This window comes from Scomber japonicus, chromosome 22 (genome assembly GCF_027409825.1).
Source record: "Scomber japonicus isolate fScoJap1 chromosome 22, fScoJap1.pri, whole genome shotgun sequence".
Lineage (NCBI taxonomy): Eukaryota > Metazoa > Chordata > Actinopteri > Scombriformes > Scombridae > Scomber > Scomber japonicus.
Genome location: NC_070599.1, coordinates 4,640,996 through 4,660,323, shown reverse-complemented (window position 1 = coordinate 4,660,323; position 19,328 = coordinate 4,640,996). Strand labels below are relative to the sequence as shown.

General features: G+C 39.0%; 1 protein-coding gene across 1 annotated transcript in view; it reads left to right on the top strand.

Annotated features, from left to right (window-relative positions):
• The first annotated feature begins 3,823 nt into the window (after positions 1 to 3,823).
• Positions 3,824 to 19,328, top strand: part of mllt3 (MLLT3 super elongation complex subunit) — a 54,238-nt gene continuing 38,733 nt past the window's right edge. Inside the window, exons 1-2 of the mRNA XM_053343389.1 lie at positions 3,824 to 3,835; positions 4,703 to 4,883. Of these exons, the coding sequence (XP_053199364.1) occupies positions 3,824 to 3,835; positions 4,703 to 4,883 (193 nt within the window). The remainder of the gene's footprint in view (positions 3,836 to 4,702; positions 4,884 to 19,328) is intronic.

The following is a 19,328-nucleotide window of genomic DNA, read 5'->3' as shown; positions in this document are numbered from 1 at the left end:
TCCAAACCAAACACCTCAGAAAGTACTTGTGGTGTATTCTGACACGTACACACATTTATTACTGCTGTTAGTCTTGCTCTATAGAGTATCACTCCAATCTACAGTCACTATGATCACTAGTTTAACTGATACCTCACTTATAAAGCATAAAAGCATTGTCTCCCATCCAGCAGCTGTCACACCAGCCAGCTCACTCATGCTGCTCCGTCACACTGGTTTAACCTTATTTAAGCATTTAAAACACGACTTTAAAAAGAATATATTTATGCCGAATTAAAGTGTCCCTCGTGTGCTGCTGTTTTCAGCTTTCAGTAACATATTGTGTATCATGATGTTACAGTGTTAAGTCAACGCGTGTTAAACTGACAGATTTCTGAATGGGGTTTGGTCTGCATGTCAGGCTAATCGTGGTTCTGATGCTGGTTACATGTCTAAAACAATACTAAAACAATTACACAAGCACTGTAGCTCGAACCTATATTGGAAGAAAAGCTCCAACAACCTGAACTAGTCCTTTCTAATTATAATAAAGTGAGATGCAACAAACAACAGAGCAAGTTCTCTGCAGCTAACTGCAGCAGCTAATAGCTACATTGAAGTTATCAACACAAGCTAAAGCTACACAACCTGCAGTGTATTCTTAATAATCAGGAGGACTTTACTTCCTCCTGCAGCAGGATGAGTGAAGTTAAAACATGATGTACTCCTTTAAAACTAATAAAGTTCCACATGTTCACTGTTGTCAAACTTTACCTCATTCATCCAGCCTCCAAGATAACTCATGCAACTACGGCATGCACCGAGGATCAAAAGTGATAAGAAGCCAGCGTGTAACTTTCAAATAGTGCGCCTACTTTGAGTGACAAACTTATTTTAATATTATATATTAAAATGTTAACATAAAGAGAGTCCAATAACTGAATATATTTGGCTCCAGGAATTGCACTTTTGTAAGCGCTACTCAGTAGTTATTTAGTGAGCTTTATAAGACTGAAGGCGTATATGAACTATATGGAAGTCAATGACTGCCAATATTGAAATGACATTTTATTGTTGTTAATTTATTATGATGATGATTATTATTATTATTGTTGTTTTTGTTATTGCTATTGTTATTTATTATTGTTTAATATTTTGGTGTAATTTTCTAGGAAGATCTGAGTACATTTGAAAATGATAGAGAATACTGAGGAATCATAATCTACCAGAACATGATAATGGAACATCATTGTATACAAAGAGTCTAATAAATTGTAATGTTGTAAGTGGTACTCTGTTTATTAAGTGAGCTTTATAAGACTCAGCCATTTTAGATATATGGAAGTCAATGGCTGCCAATATGGAAATCAAATGTATTATTATCATTATTATTTTTATTATTATTATCATCATTATTATTATTATTATTGTTGTTATAGATCTTATTTTCTAAGAAGACCTGAGTACATTTACAAATGGTACAGAATACTGTAGGACTAAGAAAAGTTCCTGAATTCATCCTACACACTCACACACATTGAATAGTTATTATTTTGTTGTTTATCTAAACATTTTGCTGTCATTTAAATTTTGTTATATTTCGTTGCCTATATATTTTATTTTGTTATTTAACATCTACAAATAAATCAACTAAACTAAAACTACTGAAGAACAATAATCTACAAGAAAATCCCAATAAAATACAGTAAAAGAAGAAAAGTATAGTGATGAGTATTACACTGAAAATGATTTGCCAGTGGAAATGGTAAAAAGCAAAATTCAGAATCAAATAGTTTAAAGATTACAACTAATAACTGTTCTTATTACCAGTCATTGACCATTATTCATTATTCAATTAATCAATTTCTCAATGAATCAATTGTTTTGTCAATATCATTATAATTACCCACTGCCACAGGTGATGTCATCATATTGTTCATTTGACCAAGTTTTTGCTCGAAAAACATAATTCATTTTTAAAAAAAGTTACCAGTTAATTGATTAATCAACTAATCGTTGCAGCTCTACATAGATAGTAATTGATATTTCTTTCTCTCGTCCTTTTGAGCATATTTACTTTTTTTTTTTTTTGCTACATACAGATATGTGCCATATAATTTTCAAAGAATTATATGTTTGTTTTGTTCAGTAATAGCTAGATAAAGACACATTATCGACCTCTTATCGACCATTGAATCACACTAGTCGTTGGTGAATGTTGGCGCTGGACTTGTCTTCATACCAGTTGGTCTGACACATAGAAACTGCTAACACATGCTACACATGCTTCATTCGCCGGTTTTCCCCTGGGACCTGAAGGCAACATAATTACAGGAAGGCCACTTGATTGGAGGACTGTTCGTGTCTGCTGCTCATTCATTGGCCTTTTCCGTCTCATGCTCTGTCTGCTGGCCCAGTGGGTGCACCAAGCTGCGCGTGCGCTTCACCCCTCTCAACCGTCAAGGTAGCCGAATTATGTGAGAAAAATAACGGAAATGAGAGGACTTTGCGTGCAAAATAAAAGACTGGAGTTTCGTAGACAAAAAAAAAGAAAGAATATTGTGCTATTGAGTGTTGGGATGTGACAAGGCTTTATTTGAGCTACATTCCTCAGTAGCTAGAGCAAGTACTCATAGTACTCAACAATGGCAAATTAGTAGTAGTGTCCAACAATCTCATGGACCTACTGATTGGTAAATTAATCAGTTAAAAAAACAACTTTTTAAAGAGAATTATAAGAGCCATGACTGATTGGATCTGCAAAGAGCAGTTGTTATATTGTGGTCATTTCACGTCTCAAGTTTCAGGTTTCAGGTTTCATGAATATGCAAATAAAACATGTTAAATGTAATGACGTCCATCAAACAAGGCCATCAAATAACATTGTGTTGTTATAGGATTAAATTACATGAAACACCCAAGGACCCATGGAGAACTTAATCCAACCATTCTCATAACTTATATATAATACATAAATAAGTATTCAAAACTACAGACCCTGTTGGCACCCATGTATTAAGGGGAGCATTAATGTTTTATTGTATTTCTGGCTGCCTCATTTCCTCTCATCTGTCTATAACAAAGGTTCAAAAATGTCCCCTAAAATATAGACCCTACCATGATGGTATGATGAATACTGTCTTACTAATTTGCTACAATGTAATAATGTGACAGTCTATTTTTAGAAAGGCAGTTTTACACTCAGTATCAGTAAATTCAGCTACTCTTAGGCCAACAAAATCAGTACATAAATACATACATTTCTTCCCCAGCAGAATTTTATTCCTGCCAGAGCATATGAGGCTGTATAAAGTAATATTTAGAATGTATGAAAATTACAAATAATGGAATTATTTACATTTTTTAAATATGCTTTACTTTTTATGTAAGGTACAGCAGACATTTTCTGGGTGTTTATGGGAGAATCGTGGCTTCTGTATTTTGAAAAACCAAGCTTTGATCATATCAATTAAATCCTTAAACAGTGTGCAGACACATGCAACTAATGGAGGGCACCATTCACTGCAATATAGTAGGGCACAATATAGTAAAAATATATAGTAGTGTGATATAGTAATAAAACACATTGAGAGAAATGCCACCTTCTGTACAGACATCATATATGAAGTGCCACCTCCTCCTTTAGTGTGTTTTATTGTGAAAGTCCGCAAAGGAAATACCGTATCTCAATGCCGTCCTTTGACAGCCGGTGAGCCTTTGAAAGTCTTGAGCCTGACTTCAGCACAGGAGAGACCATGTCCGCCGTCATAAGCAAACTGTACTCACCTCTACTCTCATTTAAAACGACTTCTCCATGAAATAACAGTGACGCGGGGCCTCAAGTATGGCCAGCTCGGTGAGTAGCCACATGGAGGATTTTGCCGGCCTGTCCCGTCTAACGGAGTAGAACTATTTGGACATTTTTGCTGTTTTTGTCACAGCAGAGGAGTCGGTGTTTTCTACTCCGTAACAAGGATTTTTCTAAACCGTGCAGCTAGCTGTAGCCGATACGTGCCGCTATCTGCTTTGAATGAACAGAGAAATACAAAAGTAGCAACAAACCTGTCAGCTTTAACACGTTTTTGCTGAGCGGAGAAAAAACTCTTCTGCTAATGCTTTAATTCAGCCTATTTCAGTCTGTCCACTCCAGCATAATGTTACACGCCGCGCACCAAACTGCACGTTAAAATTGGGTCAAATTCAACTTTCTCAAAAGGAGCTTTCTTATGTTTCTCTCATTTACTTGCACTATTTCTTCACTGCCATACATTACCCTAACGACAGAAAGTAATGGCAACTCATTAGTTTAAAGTATATGGAAATTTGTGCAACTTCATGCGCAGTATACATTTACCCGCAAATTGAAGCTAATATTAATAAAAGTCATGAATAAGGTGAGTAAAATAAAATGGGGAGTTTTTTGAATGGAGTTTGGTTTAACGCTCCAAGTGCAGGAGTCAAGCAAACGTGCAGAGCTGCGCATAAAAAAGGACTAAAATCAGCTAATTCTACCTATAAAAGCGTTAATTTTAACTTCAGGTTCATGATTTGAATTATAAAGCATTAAAATATCGCTTTATGAATTAAATTATTATACTGGTTCGTGCACGTGTCTGTTCAGATTGATAACACGCTTAAGGGATGACACGTTATTTCTAGACATTTTTTCCATTAAGTTTGGCGTGATTTTGAGCAGTGAGCCAACATCACTTTGTTCACACAGGGTGCTGTTCAGGTGAAACTAGAACTCGGTCATCGTGCCCAGGTCCGTAAGAAACCCACTGTGGAAGGCTTCACCCACGACTGGATGGTGTTTGTCCGAGGACCGGAGCACAGCAACATCCAGCACTTTGTGGAGAAAGTAGTTTTTCACCTGCACGAAAGTTTCCCCAAACCAAAAAGAGGTAAGAGGCTGGCTGCTGTTTCTGCATGATAAGGCGAGTTTATATTATATGTTTATTGGATGTGTGAGCTGTGTGAGAGATAGCGGAGACATTCAGGAGGCATCCACACTGTCCTTAATCCAGCTGACATTGAGCTCAGACCTCTGCAGGAGCCAGAAAGAGAGTGTGTACTGTCTCTTTAAGCAGATGTGTAAAAAAAAAAAAAAAAAAAAAAAATCCAATTGCTTGAATGCACATTGTGGAGAAAATGCTCCAGTTTTTGTCTGTGTGCACAAAGTGTTGGTACTGTGTAGTAACAAATGCAAGAATGTGTGTCTAGAAGAAGAAAGGCTAATGGAAATGCTGCATATAGAGATGTTAGTTTCCACACTCTTCAATCAGAGTACTCATACCTGATGCTGCTTTGGGGCATCAAACACACAGCTTGTATGTAGTAGCTGCTGGCTTTAGGGCTGTGTGGTGTAAAAGAAGAGCAGTGATGAGAAGAAGTTGCTTAACGCAGGTTTTTGCTTGGTTTCATGTGGTTGGAGCTCTGCAGGTACAGCTGAGACTGAGACACAAGGTCCACATGTGAACACACACACACACACACACAGTACATACACACACATGGTGTAAGGTACATGATGAATGCATGCAGATAAAAGATGAAGTGATATTTAGTGCATCGTGTTCACAATGTACATTCAGCTCATCTCTACTATACTTGCTTGGCTTGCAATTTTGCTAAATTCTTACTATTCTATTTTATTATTATTTATTACATATATTTATATTTGTTTTATTAGAACAACTTTTGGGTATTTGGGTAAGATATTTCCATTGGATAGTCAGATGTGTTGCTATGTGATGTTATGTGTTGATGTGTTAAGTAGCTGCTGTAAACCAAACAATGATCTATCTATCTATATATCTATCTATCTATCTATCTACTGTCACATTTCATGTTGTGGTAACTGTCGTCATTGTGTCGCACAGGAAGTGACTACACATGACTCTTCATTGGTTGTAGTTTTTTAAAAATCGCATTGCTGTTTTTCCCAATTTCCCGCCTTTTTACTGCAAATCGACTACATTAAACACATGAATTATATCGCAGCAAAATCATTCTATTCCGATTGGTTGGTTTCCAGATGTGGGTGGTAGCTAAAGTCACATAATGAGAATTTGGTTGTGCATTTCTTTTACAGTAGTTGGTTTACAAAGCTCTGAATCAGCAGTTTGTGGTGATGGCTCACACAGTGATCTAGGACTATTTGTTTCACTCTTTTCACCACATCTCTCTGTAAAGACACTGGATTCTATTTCCTTCTTAAATGTCTTATACAAAAGTATGAAGTATATTACCAGACCTGCTTTAGAGACTAGCTGTTAGCTTTTGGGCTGTGAGGAGACATTCTCCTTCTATTAACTAAAAGAATAGTTGTGATGGTGGATTGTTGCAGCAGGAAGCTGTTTAATGCTTTATTGTGGAGCAATGTGAATAACCATAACCATAATAGATGTATGGTGTTTGATATTTTGACCAGTATGATGGAGAAACTGATATTAAACTGGTATTAATGGTATTAAAAGGTGTTGAGTGTAACTTGGTGAACCTGCAGAACCCCTGTGTCATCTTTTGTCTGGAACAACACAAAACACTTACTCAGGGGGCCTCCTGTGTGTGTGTGTGTGTGTGTGTGTGTGTGTGTGTGTGTGTGTGTGTGTGTGTGTGTGTGTGTGTGTGTGTGTGTGTGTGTGTGTGTGTGTGTGTGTGTGTGTGTGTGTGTAAACTGGTATTAATGGAGCATCTAGCAAGGAAGAGATGTGCTGGTTGGGAGTTTTTGACCCCTCTCATTCTTCAGTCAGAGTTAGCGGATGGAGGGTTAGTGTGTGTGTGTGTGTGTGTGTGTGTGTGTTGATTGCTGGTGTCATGGTGTAATTACCCAAGAACATGAGATTTATTGACTCCTCTCTTTACCTCACAGTCACACACACACACACACACTGTACATAGTGCTGTGTCACTGTGTGGCCTGTCACTCACTGATCAATCAATATGACTGTCAATAGTAATGAATGGTTTGGTTAGAAGTGTGGAACATGTGAGTTTGTGACATTGCTGCTAAAAGAAATGAAATATGAATCAATGTTGTAACAGTGGAGTGACAGATGAAGTGACTCATGATTCTCAGTGTAAGTGTGTTTGTGAGTTGCTTCTATCATCCAGCAGCTGTCCTGCTGTAAAAGCATCATGAGTCATTGTGTGGTGGTTCTAATGTAGTTTCAGAGGCGTTTGTCCTGAGTCCTGACACAATGACATGATGGGAAACAACAAAAAATGATACTTCATCATTTTACTTGGAAATGACATCAAACTGGAAGTATCATTATAGTGGTCAAAGACTGTTTTATTTTTTCTATTCTACGATTGCCTTCTATCTTCTACATATCATGAACCTCTCAGCATCCATATGTTGTGTCTGTGTCCTGTCTGCTTCAGTACAAGTAAAAAGTAGTTTTTTACAAATGGACTCTGGTATAGTTTTAGTATATAAGTATTTAGTATGTATCTATGTTAGTGCAGTGTGCTCAGGCATGGTGACATTTCTCTGTCATCAACTACTACTGTATACATTACTATTAACCCTATATTGCATGAATTATTACTTGAACATGATGAAAAATGTTTGAATGTGTTTTTACTTAAAATTGCCTTTTGATTGGGTAGTTGGTAAATTGTGAAAAGCACCACAAAAAAATCACATTTTCTCAAAAAGCATTAAAACAGGGCTAAACAAATGTAACTTATACCTAGTGGAATGTATCAAACAATACTCACACAGTTAAATGAATGAAATTGCAGCTTTTATTTGGACTGTATGGTAATAATAACATTGTAATAAAATAGTTACATACATCTGTAATAAGACACGGGGACATAACTTTCATTTAATGATTCTTATTCAATTAATCAATTAATTAAATGTAGTCATCATCAACATGTTTATCAAACTAATTCACATTACATTGTCCATTGTGACCCAGTTTGACCTCCTGTCCAGCTACCAAAGCATGACTCCTAATGACTATGCTGTCTCCACCCAAGCAGCTAATACAGATGATCTTCACCTAGAGTCCAGCCCTGCTGCAGCTTTTTCTTCCTGTTTTAAGAGGAGCTGTTTCTCTCTGTAAATCAAAGAGCTCAGTGTAAATGTGCTCCGTGTGAACGAGCTGTGAGATAACATCACTGTAGAAATACTGTTGACTTTTCCTCCACTGTCATCAGGAGGTTCATATCTGTGGTTCAACAACAGCTTCACACATATTCACTTGTGCTGTGATCATATCTCTACTCCTACCTGCTGAATTAGCACTAAATATGTTACACATGTTCATGTTTCCCAGGAGATGTATTGCACTAGGTCAAAATTCAAATTGTATGTCAGCATTTTTGAATCTTTGATTCAGCCTGAATAAAATGATTGGACAGGCTACTTGTCTATCAACCCACCTACTCACCTAACTGCCTATCAGCACACACTCTGTCTGTTCACTGGTTACACACAGACACACACACAGACAGTTGGAACAGTGGGATTCCTGCAGAGAGGAAGTGAAAGACTGCATGAACTGCACAATGAGAAAAGAAAAAGAACAACAAGTAGAGTTGAAACAGCTGAGCGGTGGTCCTGTTTACTGTTTACTGAGGCTTGTTGTGCCTTCAGAGGAAGCAGAGTGTTAGAGCGAGCGCTGTAGTAAACACTCTTTTATTGTGTGTTCATGTGGTATGAGGTAGATGTATTACAAGAGCTGTCCATTCACTCCTATAGACTTCACATTGCGATGATGTCACACATTTTTAAACAGCTTTTCTCAGCAGGAGGACATTATACACACATGTAGTAGTAGTAGTAGTAGTAGTAGTAGTAGTAGTAGTAGTAGTAGTAGTAGTAGTAGCTTTATTGTCATTATATCGAGGGTCAGACAACAATATAACAAAATGTAGATAGCACTCCCTGAGCCATAAAATCATCTAAGACAATTAAAAACAATTTAAGACAAGAATAAAACATTAATAACCTATAGGGGCAATAACATGCAATATGTAATGTAAAAAGATGCAAACAGCAGCAATGCTTGTTGTAACAGCTGGCCAGATGTAAACTATTGAAACAATTGAAGGCACACTTTTATATTATTATCCAAAAAGAGTTTAGTGTGTGAGATGATTGGTGTCATGAAGAGCTCAATGCTGTTGCTGTAACTAACAACTATTGTGATAGTCGACTGGTCATTGATTATGTGACTGATTGATCCACTAATCAGATAATAAATCACATGATTACTATAGCAAGAGTGTGTATGTTCTCCTCATGCCTGTGTGGGTTTTCTTTGGGTCCTCCACCAAAAACATACAGCTGAGGTTAATTGGTCCCTCCTAAAATTGTGAGCAGATATGAATGTGAGTGTGAATGGTCGTCTGCCCCCCACCTCTCGCCCAATGACATCTGGGATTGGCTCCAACAGAGATAGGAAGGAAGTGAGATGGTTCACTCCTTAGCTATTCAACTCAGGAAAATCTGTGTTAGTTCAGCTTCACAGCAGGAATAACACACAATGATGTAACCAGCTCATTATCTGTAATTATATTTGTTGGCAACTAATTCTTTCGTCTTTTTTTTTTTTTTTTTTTTTGACTAATTATTGCTCCCCTGTTATTGGCTGAAGCTTTACTGTATCTGCTCAGTATTTACGCTGTCCATGTAGTAGTACAGTCAGAGATAGTAGACAGGTTTAGACATGGCTGACTTCCTGCAGTGGAGACTTCTTGACCAACAATCACTGACTTTATTTTTCTCTACTCTTTGACAGCTCCTGAAGTCTAATATGACATGTGCACATATATCACCTTCCTGTTTGATGTATTGATGATCTTCTGAGCTGTCACACTATGTGAGAAATGTGTTGTGAAACAGGCCCGGCACATAAAGCTCCTTTCCTTTATACATTCACCCCATCGCCTCCAAGCACTCTATAAATCAACTTCTTATCTCCTGATATGGAAACTTCAAAGCTTCAACTTTCTTCTCAAAGGACTAACATTTTTGGGCTCCTACTCACTGCAGCCTTCTCCCTCCATGTTTTTTGGTCATGATAAATGTGATGTGCAGCTGGAAGGACTGTGGCTCACAGCCCAGCAGGAGAAGACCTAGAACACGTGCCATCACACCACTCCACTGTCCTCAGGCACTGTGCGTTTTTACATGGTGACATATTGCCAGTCAAAGTACTTCCTGCTCTGTTCACTGTTCACATGTTCTGCTGTTTCCAGCTGAAAAACAGTATAATACATCAGTGACAATGACTTTGTTAAAACTACACAAGATAATCTAGTGTTAAATGATCTTAAAGGTCCAGGCCAACCTTTAACTTTAACTTCATCTGCAGGTTTAAAGCCGCTGATCCAAGTCACATTGTATTTCATCAATTGTGTCAATAAGATTCTATCAAAAACTAACAACAAATTATACAATCAATCAACCAAACTTTATTGATACAGGTTCATGTAGTTCAAAGTGCTTTACAGTTGATTGACAAGCTGATTATAAGACAGAACAAGTGGCAACATGAAGAAAAGGAATAAAAATGATGAGGGAATAAATTAAAAAGAAAAATATACTACTATAAAATAAAGAAAAAGCAGCAAATGCACTGTCAGCTTATTTTAACCAGATTGATAAAAAGTAAAAAATGGAAGTAGGTTGTTCTGGTGTTTGTGTGTGTGTGTGTGTGTGTGTGTGTGTGTGTGTGTGTGTGTGTGTGTGTGTGTATAAAGTAGTCCTTTCCTCTTGTCTTAATTCAATAAATAAAAAGGTGTTAAATGTAGTCCACTTCCCAGCTGCAGGAAGCCTGTCACTCACCTGCACACATCACATGACTCATCATCCAGCCTGGTATAAAACAGCAGGCCTTTAAACGCATCGTGAGCACAGAGTAAACCTGTCAGAGTAAACAGAGTGCTAACAGTGTGTAGAAAAGCACTCTTCATTTCCTCTGACTATGATGAATATATAGGGTTGGATGGTACAGAGGCTGTGATTGGCTCCACACTGATTGAAATCTATCATCATTAAATGAACAGGCTCCTGTTGTTCAGATGAAGGTCAGCTGCTCCTGTGAGGATGCTGATGACAGGTAGACAAACATAGTGTCTCCACATCAGTTGTTTCCTTATTGCTCTCTCTCTCACACACACACACACACACACACACAGAGTCATCAGGTGTAGCGGTGAAGCAGTAGAGCGACTGCGATGTAACTTCCTGCCACCGCAGTGATTTGTCGCGGCGCTTGGAGCAGCCTCCAGACACACATTAAGATTAATGACGGAGCAGTCAGTGAAGCTGCCAGCGCGCTTCATTATCGCCACGTCCGCTCAGAACGGGCCGGCGTCGAGCCGTCGCCATGGAGACGGCCAAATGGCAGCGCCGTTTCTCAACAAATGGAGGTAAAGGAGCTCTTTGGAGGCAGTAAGAGGGGTATGGGAGGGGGGTAAGGGGGTGCTATTTTGGCAACAGGCGGCAGAGGCTCACGCTGCTCTAAGCACCTCGTTTCGGTGCCTCGGCTGCCATTTAATCCACTCCGGAGACGACGAGGCCCGCTCTTTAAAGGTGTTTGTGATATTTCAGAGGATTGTCACTTTGATGGAAAGATGGAAGAAACGGCGTAATGGGAAAGAAATGGGAGAGCTCGGTGAAAGGAGCGAGAGATTTGTGATGTGTGAAGAGCAGAGCTTCTTTTTGTGGTTTCTGTTCAAGGAAAAATCCACTTGAAACTCAGATTCATCTCATCAGCCTGCTGCCTGCCTTTATAATCAAACTGTGAATTATGTCATTGTTGAAGCTGTTCCAGCATTACAAACTTCCTGTTATGAATTTTAACCTCACTTTTGAGGCTTTCTGGTTTGATACATTTTGTCCAACAGGTAAGGTGAAACAAAAAAAAAGTAAATATTCATCTGTGGACTGCTGGTTGTGCCTGTTTATACAAAGCAGTGGATAATTCCTGGAAGACTGCAACTTATAGTTATTTCTAGAAATGGAGATGTATCAAATGTACTGGGCCCTGACTAATTCCTTGACAGCTGTGAGTTGTGCTAGTTTATACAAGACAGTGGAGTAAACTGATGCACTGTTTTCTCATAATAAAGTGAAATGAAATCAAATTCCTGGAAAATGAGAGCCTGTTCATATTTCTCTAAGGCACATTCACAAATAACACCTAAGGACTCATATTGAACACTGTCTGCACACATCCCTGGTCTGATCTAATGTCAGTCAGCATCACTGTAACTTCATAGAAGGTCAGAGAAACCCTACGGAAGCTCTTCCAACTCTATTTTTAGACATATTCAGTGTGAGCTGTACATCCAGAAGCTAACCTGCTGCCAACAGCTGCTCTGTTACTACTCCCTCTAAAGTGCACGAGGCTAATTCAACAGTAAATATTTGACTGAAGAAAGCTAACGCAACATCCTGTCCTGAACATTATTACACCCCTATTAGAAATTCAATCTCAGTCCCATCTTCTCTTCTCTTATCTTGAGCATCTGCACACACACACACACACACACACACATCTGTCTACCAGCAGTAAGTCATCATGTTGTTTGTAAGAAGCTGTGATCTATTTATGTGATATCATAAAACCACTGTGATTGTCTTTTATAGTCTTATGTTTCCTTCAGGGAGCCTTCAGGCAAGCAGCTGTGCACTCACATATAACCTATAAATATATAGAACTTATAGATCAGAGCCTTTCCTTTGAAATAGTGAAACAAGTGCTCTGTCTCAAATCACATACTTCTGTGCAGCACACTGATGTGCAGCACACTTCTGTTCAGTACACTTCTGTTGCTACACTGTGTACTTTCTTGTTTAGTGTTGTAATTTTGACAGGCTAGTGTCTCCATTCAAACAGCCTGTTGCGCATCTACTGGAAATGATGATTAGCCAGCTAGCAAGCTAGCGTTAGCAGTCGTGCTATCGTTTGCGGTATCAAATCATTACAGGCTGTTAAAGTAACCCAACTAACTATCTGACAGTACAGTGGTGCCTAGTGCAAAAACATACAGGTATAATTTACAATTATATAACATGGTGATGTTCACCGTAGTTACAACATCCTTGGCTGCCATTTCCTGTTTGAAAAGTGGTCCCTCCCCTTCTGCTACGTAGCTAAGATAGTGACCGTTGAGGGTGAGAAGTGTACATAGTTCCACACTCAACTTTTTAACTGTTCTGAGTGCACCATCCAGTTACTCATAGTACACTGTATTTTTCCATACTTCTCAGTGTGAACACACTTATGCACTCAATATATTAAATCTAAGTACAGAAAAAGATTTGACACACAGCAGTACTGTCTTCAAATACTTCCACTAAAGTAACAATCATATGTTTCAGTGAGTTTTCAAGTGCTCTAACTTATTGGCCACAACGTTGTACTTGAGTTTATATCTGCCTGTGACTCAGAACTTCTAAAAGCTGAGTTGGATCATTGATTCCACTTTGAGTCTATTTAAAGCTGTGAGTCTTCTACCTGAGGCTTTTCTAAAAAGACTCTGTCAGTAAGTGCAGACACAGCACACAATAGCTGAGGGAGTGAGCTAACAGCCAGCCAGTATCTCGTTTCTGTAAAGAAAGAGCGTTCTGTTAGCCAGATTGGTGACAGTGTAAGCCCCCGTACACTGTACACACACACACACACACACACACACACACACACACACACAGATTGATGCTTTAATGATTGGGCCAACATGTTAGCCTCCGGCCATCTCCTGTGCTCGGCGTAGCGCTCGCATGAAACCTTTTAACTCTCCCCCCCTCCCCTGCTCAGACCCCCCTCACCCCCCCTCCCCTCATCCTCCACTCACAGGCTTAATTTGTGGCTTGTGTGCACATACCACATAAGTCAAGTCAGTGCAGTGACCTACACATAAGATGCACATCCTCAGGCTCAAATATGCCTCACAAGCTGCACAAGCATTCCTTTAACTCTTTGCTGTGGCTGTGGATGATGATGATGATGATGATGATGATGATGATGATGATGACGATGATGGGAAGGCTGACATCATCGCAGCTTCCCGCCTTTTTAGTATAAATGCCAGTGATGTTTTATAGTGAGGCAAGAATGTCAAACGTGTCGCACATGTGATGAAATTGTTCCAATCGATCAGCCCATCAGCTGTAAGCACAGTAGAAGTGCTGGCTCAGCATGTTTATCAGACTTTACAATTATAACTTTTCCTTCTTTCTTTCAGTGAAAATAAGTTCTACACATATTCACTTCATGTCAGGTTTAAAATAATGAGAAACCTGCTCACTGTAAAGAGAAGGGAAGGAGACATCCTAATAAGTTTGGCGATGCTCTGACTTTCCCTCTAGCACAGGGGTGTCAAACATATGTCCCATGGGCCAGAACTGGGCCGCCAAGGGGTCCAGTCCTGGATAACTTTGTGAAGTATGATGGCAGGTTTCAGGAGCAAGTTAAACTGTGAGGACTCATGTAAAATGCTGCTTTACAGGTTTTTCCACACTGACCTCAATGCAATCCTCTGAATAAGAATGAATACATATTGTGCTCATATTTAAACCATTCAGCTTCTGTGCAAAATAATCTGAGACATAATATTGTTGAAATGGCATCATATTCTATTGACATCTCCGGCTGTTTCCTAAATAGATGTTTTATTATAGGAAAGTTATATAACATTATGTATATAATTGATTGGTTATTATGTCATGGTTTTACTGCTCCAGCCCGCTTGAGGTCATATTGGGCTGTATGTGACCCTTAAACTGACCCTGATGATGTATTCTGAGGACTTTGGTGATCCTCTGTCTTTTCCTCTAGCAACATGTGAATGAAATATCTCTACATCCCCTTACAGCTAATTAGCAAAAAAAAATAAAATGAACAAATAAAGTCTAAAAACTACTGCTAATAAAGTGAACCAGCAGAAAAGCATGCACGCTGATGTGAGCTCATTTACAACATTTAACTAATGAAAATAATTCCATTCTAAATCTAATTAAAGTAAAACTAACACAGCTGACTCTTAGTTAAATCCACTAATGAGGAAAATCACTGCAGATTAATACTGATTAATGATTAGCTGTGTACTAAATATGAGAAAGAAAATAACCAAAAACAGTAAGCAAAGGACCCTGAGACCCCTCCTCTCCCTCCCCCTCCTCCTCCTCTTCCTCCCTCTCTTCCAGTGTCTGGCAGGAATCAAAGAGCAGCAGGAATTTGCCAGTAATTGTTTTACGATTCCTCAGAAATCATACCTACTTGTATAGGTACAACACAAAGAAAAGCAAGAGCTGCTGCTGCTGCTGCTGCATGAAAGGATGGAGAGAGGGAGGAGGAGGAGGAGGAGGAGGAGGAGGAGGAGGAGGCGCTGATAGTCAGGGCAGCCACCACCACCACCACCAAATAACAGGAACTGAGCAGTAAATGCCGGCTCTCTCCCCTCGGTTCAGTCAATGAAAGGAAGGTTGGAGGAAGTGGTTTATTGAAGCATGGTTTATATGGGCTGTCTGTTGGCAGGTCTTTCACTCCTTTCTCACTCGCCCCCCACCCCACCACCACCCCCTCCCACCCCCCCCACCCCCTCCCTCTGCCATAAAACATTTGTCTTTTATTTACAGTCTCCACAACCTCCACACACCAACGCTGGAATATTAATGTCAGGACTCACTCTCTCTTTTTTTACATTGGTGAAATGAACAGAATATTATCACAGCTAACACCGCTTCTACACACACACACACACACACACACACACACACACACACACACACACACACACACACATCCCTTTACACAAGTAAAGGGATTATTTGTGGAAGTCATTCATCAAGTTAAAACAGTTTAAATGATCAAATATTCATTCATTTTTCACTTTAAATGCCCGTTTGTTTACATAATACAACTGCTTATTTTTTAATGCTCAAAGCTCAATGGCTGACTGTAACTTATACAGTAAATGCAGTGCATGTTGGAAGTCTTATATATTCTATTCTGTTGAGTTTTAGACATAATGCTATAAATGCAGGCCTGCAAGACAAATATCAATTCTCCATTTGTATCTGCACACACACACATTTACGTCCACGCACTCACACACACACACGCATCTATCTCTCAATACACACATACATACCACACTCCCAACACCCATAGCAACACATCCATTTTTGGATGCACTCACATTTTTTCCCTGGTCTGCTGTGCTTCATAATACAGGACGAGCAGGACTGAGGGAACACTGCATTGTATTCTCCCATAGGCAAAATCCAGCTAAATGATGTTATCTGGTGGGAAGAAAAAGAAAAAAAAGCCAGGGCTCTAAAGTGACAGCCCAGAACACAGGAATGCATGAAAGAGGCATATTTTGGCAGGGGATCAAAAACTGTACTTTTAATTGGTTTTAATAGGGGCAGTTCTGTCCCTAAGCATGTTGGTGTAACACGTTTTTTCTATAGTGTATAATAAATCTAATATAAGTGATTGGGTACTTTTTTTTTAATCCTTGGAAAAGCTGATGCCATATGTATTAACACAGGCGAAGAAAATAACAATGAAAAGTGAAAAATGTCAGTATAATTGAAGCAAAGTAAATATTACAGTGTAGATTCAGACACAGAGTGGAGGTAGTTACAGGCTCAGTGGTTCTGCCCACAGAGAAGTCCAATCTAACAAAAACAGCTTTACAGTGTAATGTTGAAGCAGAGATGTTGGAGCCACTGTTCAAACTTATGAAGCCAAATAGAAGTTACTGTGCAATCAGACACAGAGGAAGAGGAGAGACTCCAGCCTGTAACAAACGCTACAGTGCTGTAATGAACCTGACTCAATATTACATCAGATAAATCAGATAAACTCTTCACTATTAAATGTGTTCATGTTGTAGGAAGGGAAGAGTCTAGGAACTCCTTTTGTAATCCAGACAAACCAGTTTTTAGTGTGTGCAGAGGATTCATTTTTGGACTTGTATATTAGTATTGTTCCAGATAAGTTAGTTCATATTCATCAAGGCGTGTGTGATCATTAGAAGAGCTTCTGACAGGCCTAGATAGCTGTAATTGTAACACATGTTAAAATATGAAATGCCTCAACACAGTTTGGGGTTAAAAACTGGATTTTGACTAAAAACTAAAAACCTGGATACTGGAAAAAAATTCTGATAGCAATATATTGACCAATTATGTTCAGAATATATACATAAACCATTGGGAAACACACAGACCCAAAAGAACATGCATATATGAAACTTGAATTATAATAAAGGATCAAATGTACAGTATGTATAAAATGCTGCCTATGTAACTTTAAAAACAAAGAATGTCAGCATGTGTTGGACAAAATAGTTGCAGATACCGATATATCTGTGAGAGGTCAATATCAATAATATCGGCACACCAATATATCAGTGTGTGTGTGTGTGTGTGTGTGTGACGCAGAGGAGAGGCTGCAGTAGTGACACTAGTCCCATTCACTCACCATTAACTCCAGTCAGCTGTTTAAAGCATCCATCATGATTATTATGTCCAGTGTGTAATATCAGTGGTGGCTTCCATCATTGCATCACTGTTTAAAACCAGACAGTTTGTCTCCTGTCACCTTTCTAGAGAAGTCAAGTCATCACTGCGGTCCAACAAGTTAGCAAACGCTACAGTTCAAAGTCCAGCCAACACAAACACACACAGAGGAGTATTGACTGCTGCTGCTTCTTCAGCTCAGACTAAGCTCACTCACTCACTCACTCATCTTCAGAAAGACACTAAAGCAGGTGTTAAACACAGCAAATGTTCCAGCTTCCATCAGCAGGCAGCATATGAAGTAGAGCCTGACTGATATATTATAGTCATTATATACAAACAATTATTAAACTGTAAAATATCACAGCCTCCGTTACATGTCTTTATCACAACTGTTTGACCATATTTAAGAGATTATTGCAAAAAAAATGTAAGTTTATGTATATATAATATTATCAACAGATTTTTTTTACTCCATAATATTGGCATTGGCCCCGGCCCCTAAAGTCCAGTATCAGTCTGGCCCTAGTATGAAGTTGCCTCTGTCTATAATGGAGAGTAGCACATGACATTTAAGACTCTATTGAAATGAAAATGCCACACATTATTTAAGTGGATGCTTCACATTTCCTTTTAGTTTGTTTTTCACTGTTAAAAATGGCAGCGTTGGTTTAAATATGATGTTGGGGTGTAGCAGTTTTACCCCTCAACCTGCAGTTTGTTCACAGCAAGGTCTCCCAATTCCTCACTAAACATCTGCCAAATGTACAGCGGTTACTCATCGTCCCCAGAGGATGAACACTATTTTTAACGACTTTCCTTCAGTGCCACCATCATGGCAAAATGTCCACTTTCCAGTACAAAGTCTAATGAGAGGATGGCGTGTGAGTTTGTTATAGAAACATGTGTTGATCTAACAGCTGGTCACTATGAAAATGTTCCTGATGAACTGTGGTAATTAGAATGGCTGCTGCAAGCTTTCCATTAGCTCTGTCTAAGTAGTTAGTTAAATCAACAGCGTGTCTGTACATGTGAGGTCTGAGGTAGACCCAGCTGTGTGCTCCGAGGCTACGGTCCCCACAGTCTGCGACAAAGGAGGGGAATCCATCCAAATAGACTGAAGCCTGACCTACACACACACAGGTGGAGGTAGTTTTCCTGAGACCCTCTCCACCTGCTCCTCAGCCAGGAAGCTACTCACAAGCAGAGTGATGTCACAGTGTGTTGATGTTGGAAGTGTGCTGCCAAAAGGAACATAAGAGGAACAATATCAGCCATACAAGCAGCATCAGTAGAGCTGTTTCACATTGTTTGGGTACCTGTGGAAAGATCAGAAGGGGAGGGGGCAGAGGGAGGGAGTGGGGGCAAGAAGATATCTGTAGTTGTTGAAGACTGTCTGGGTGTCACGCTACACTCACAGTGTGCTTCTATGTTAATTCACTTTTAGTAAAAAATCAAGTTGTGAATCAATTCAGAATCGTAGAAAATTCCAATTCATATGTGATCTTATGTGATTTTTGTTTGGGGTTTTTTTTTTTTTTTTTTTACCCGCCCCTAAATTTTAGCGAGGATACTTAATGCTAGTACAAAGCTAATGGACATCAGTGAGGTGGTGTATTCAGTGGTTCCTGGTCAACTTTAGAATATGCTTTTACAGCAGAGGAGCTGATAATCCCTGATCCCAGAACAGAACAGATGTGTAGTAGTCTGTTGAAACTGGGCTAAAATGTAGCTGGACGTAGATGAAACAGCAGTAGATGATAACATTTATTTTTATTTGTTTTTATTGGATTTTCATTTTCATACCATTTCAGTGACAATAATTCACCAAGATAATTATTTATGG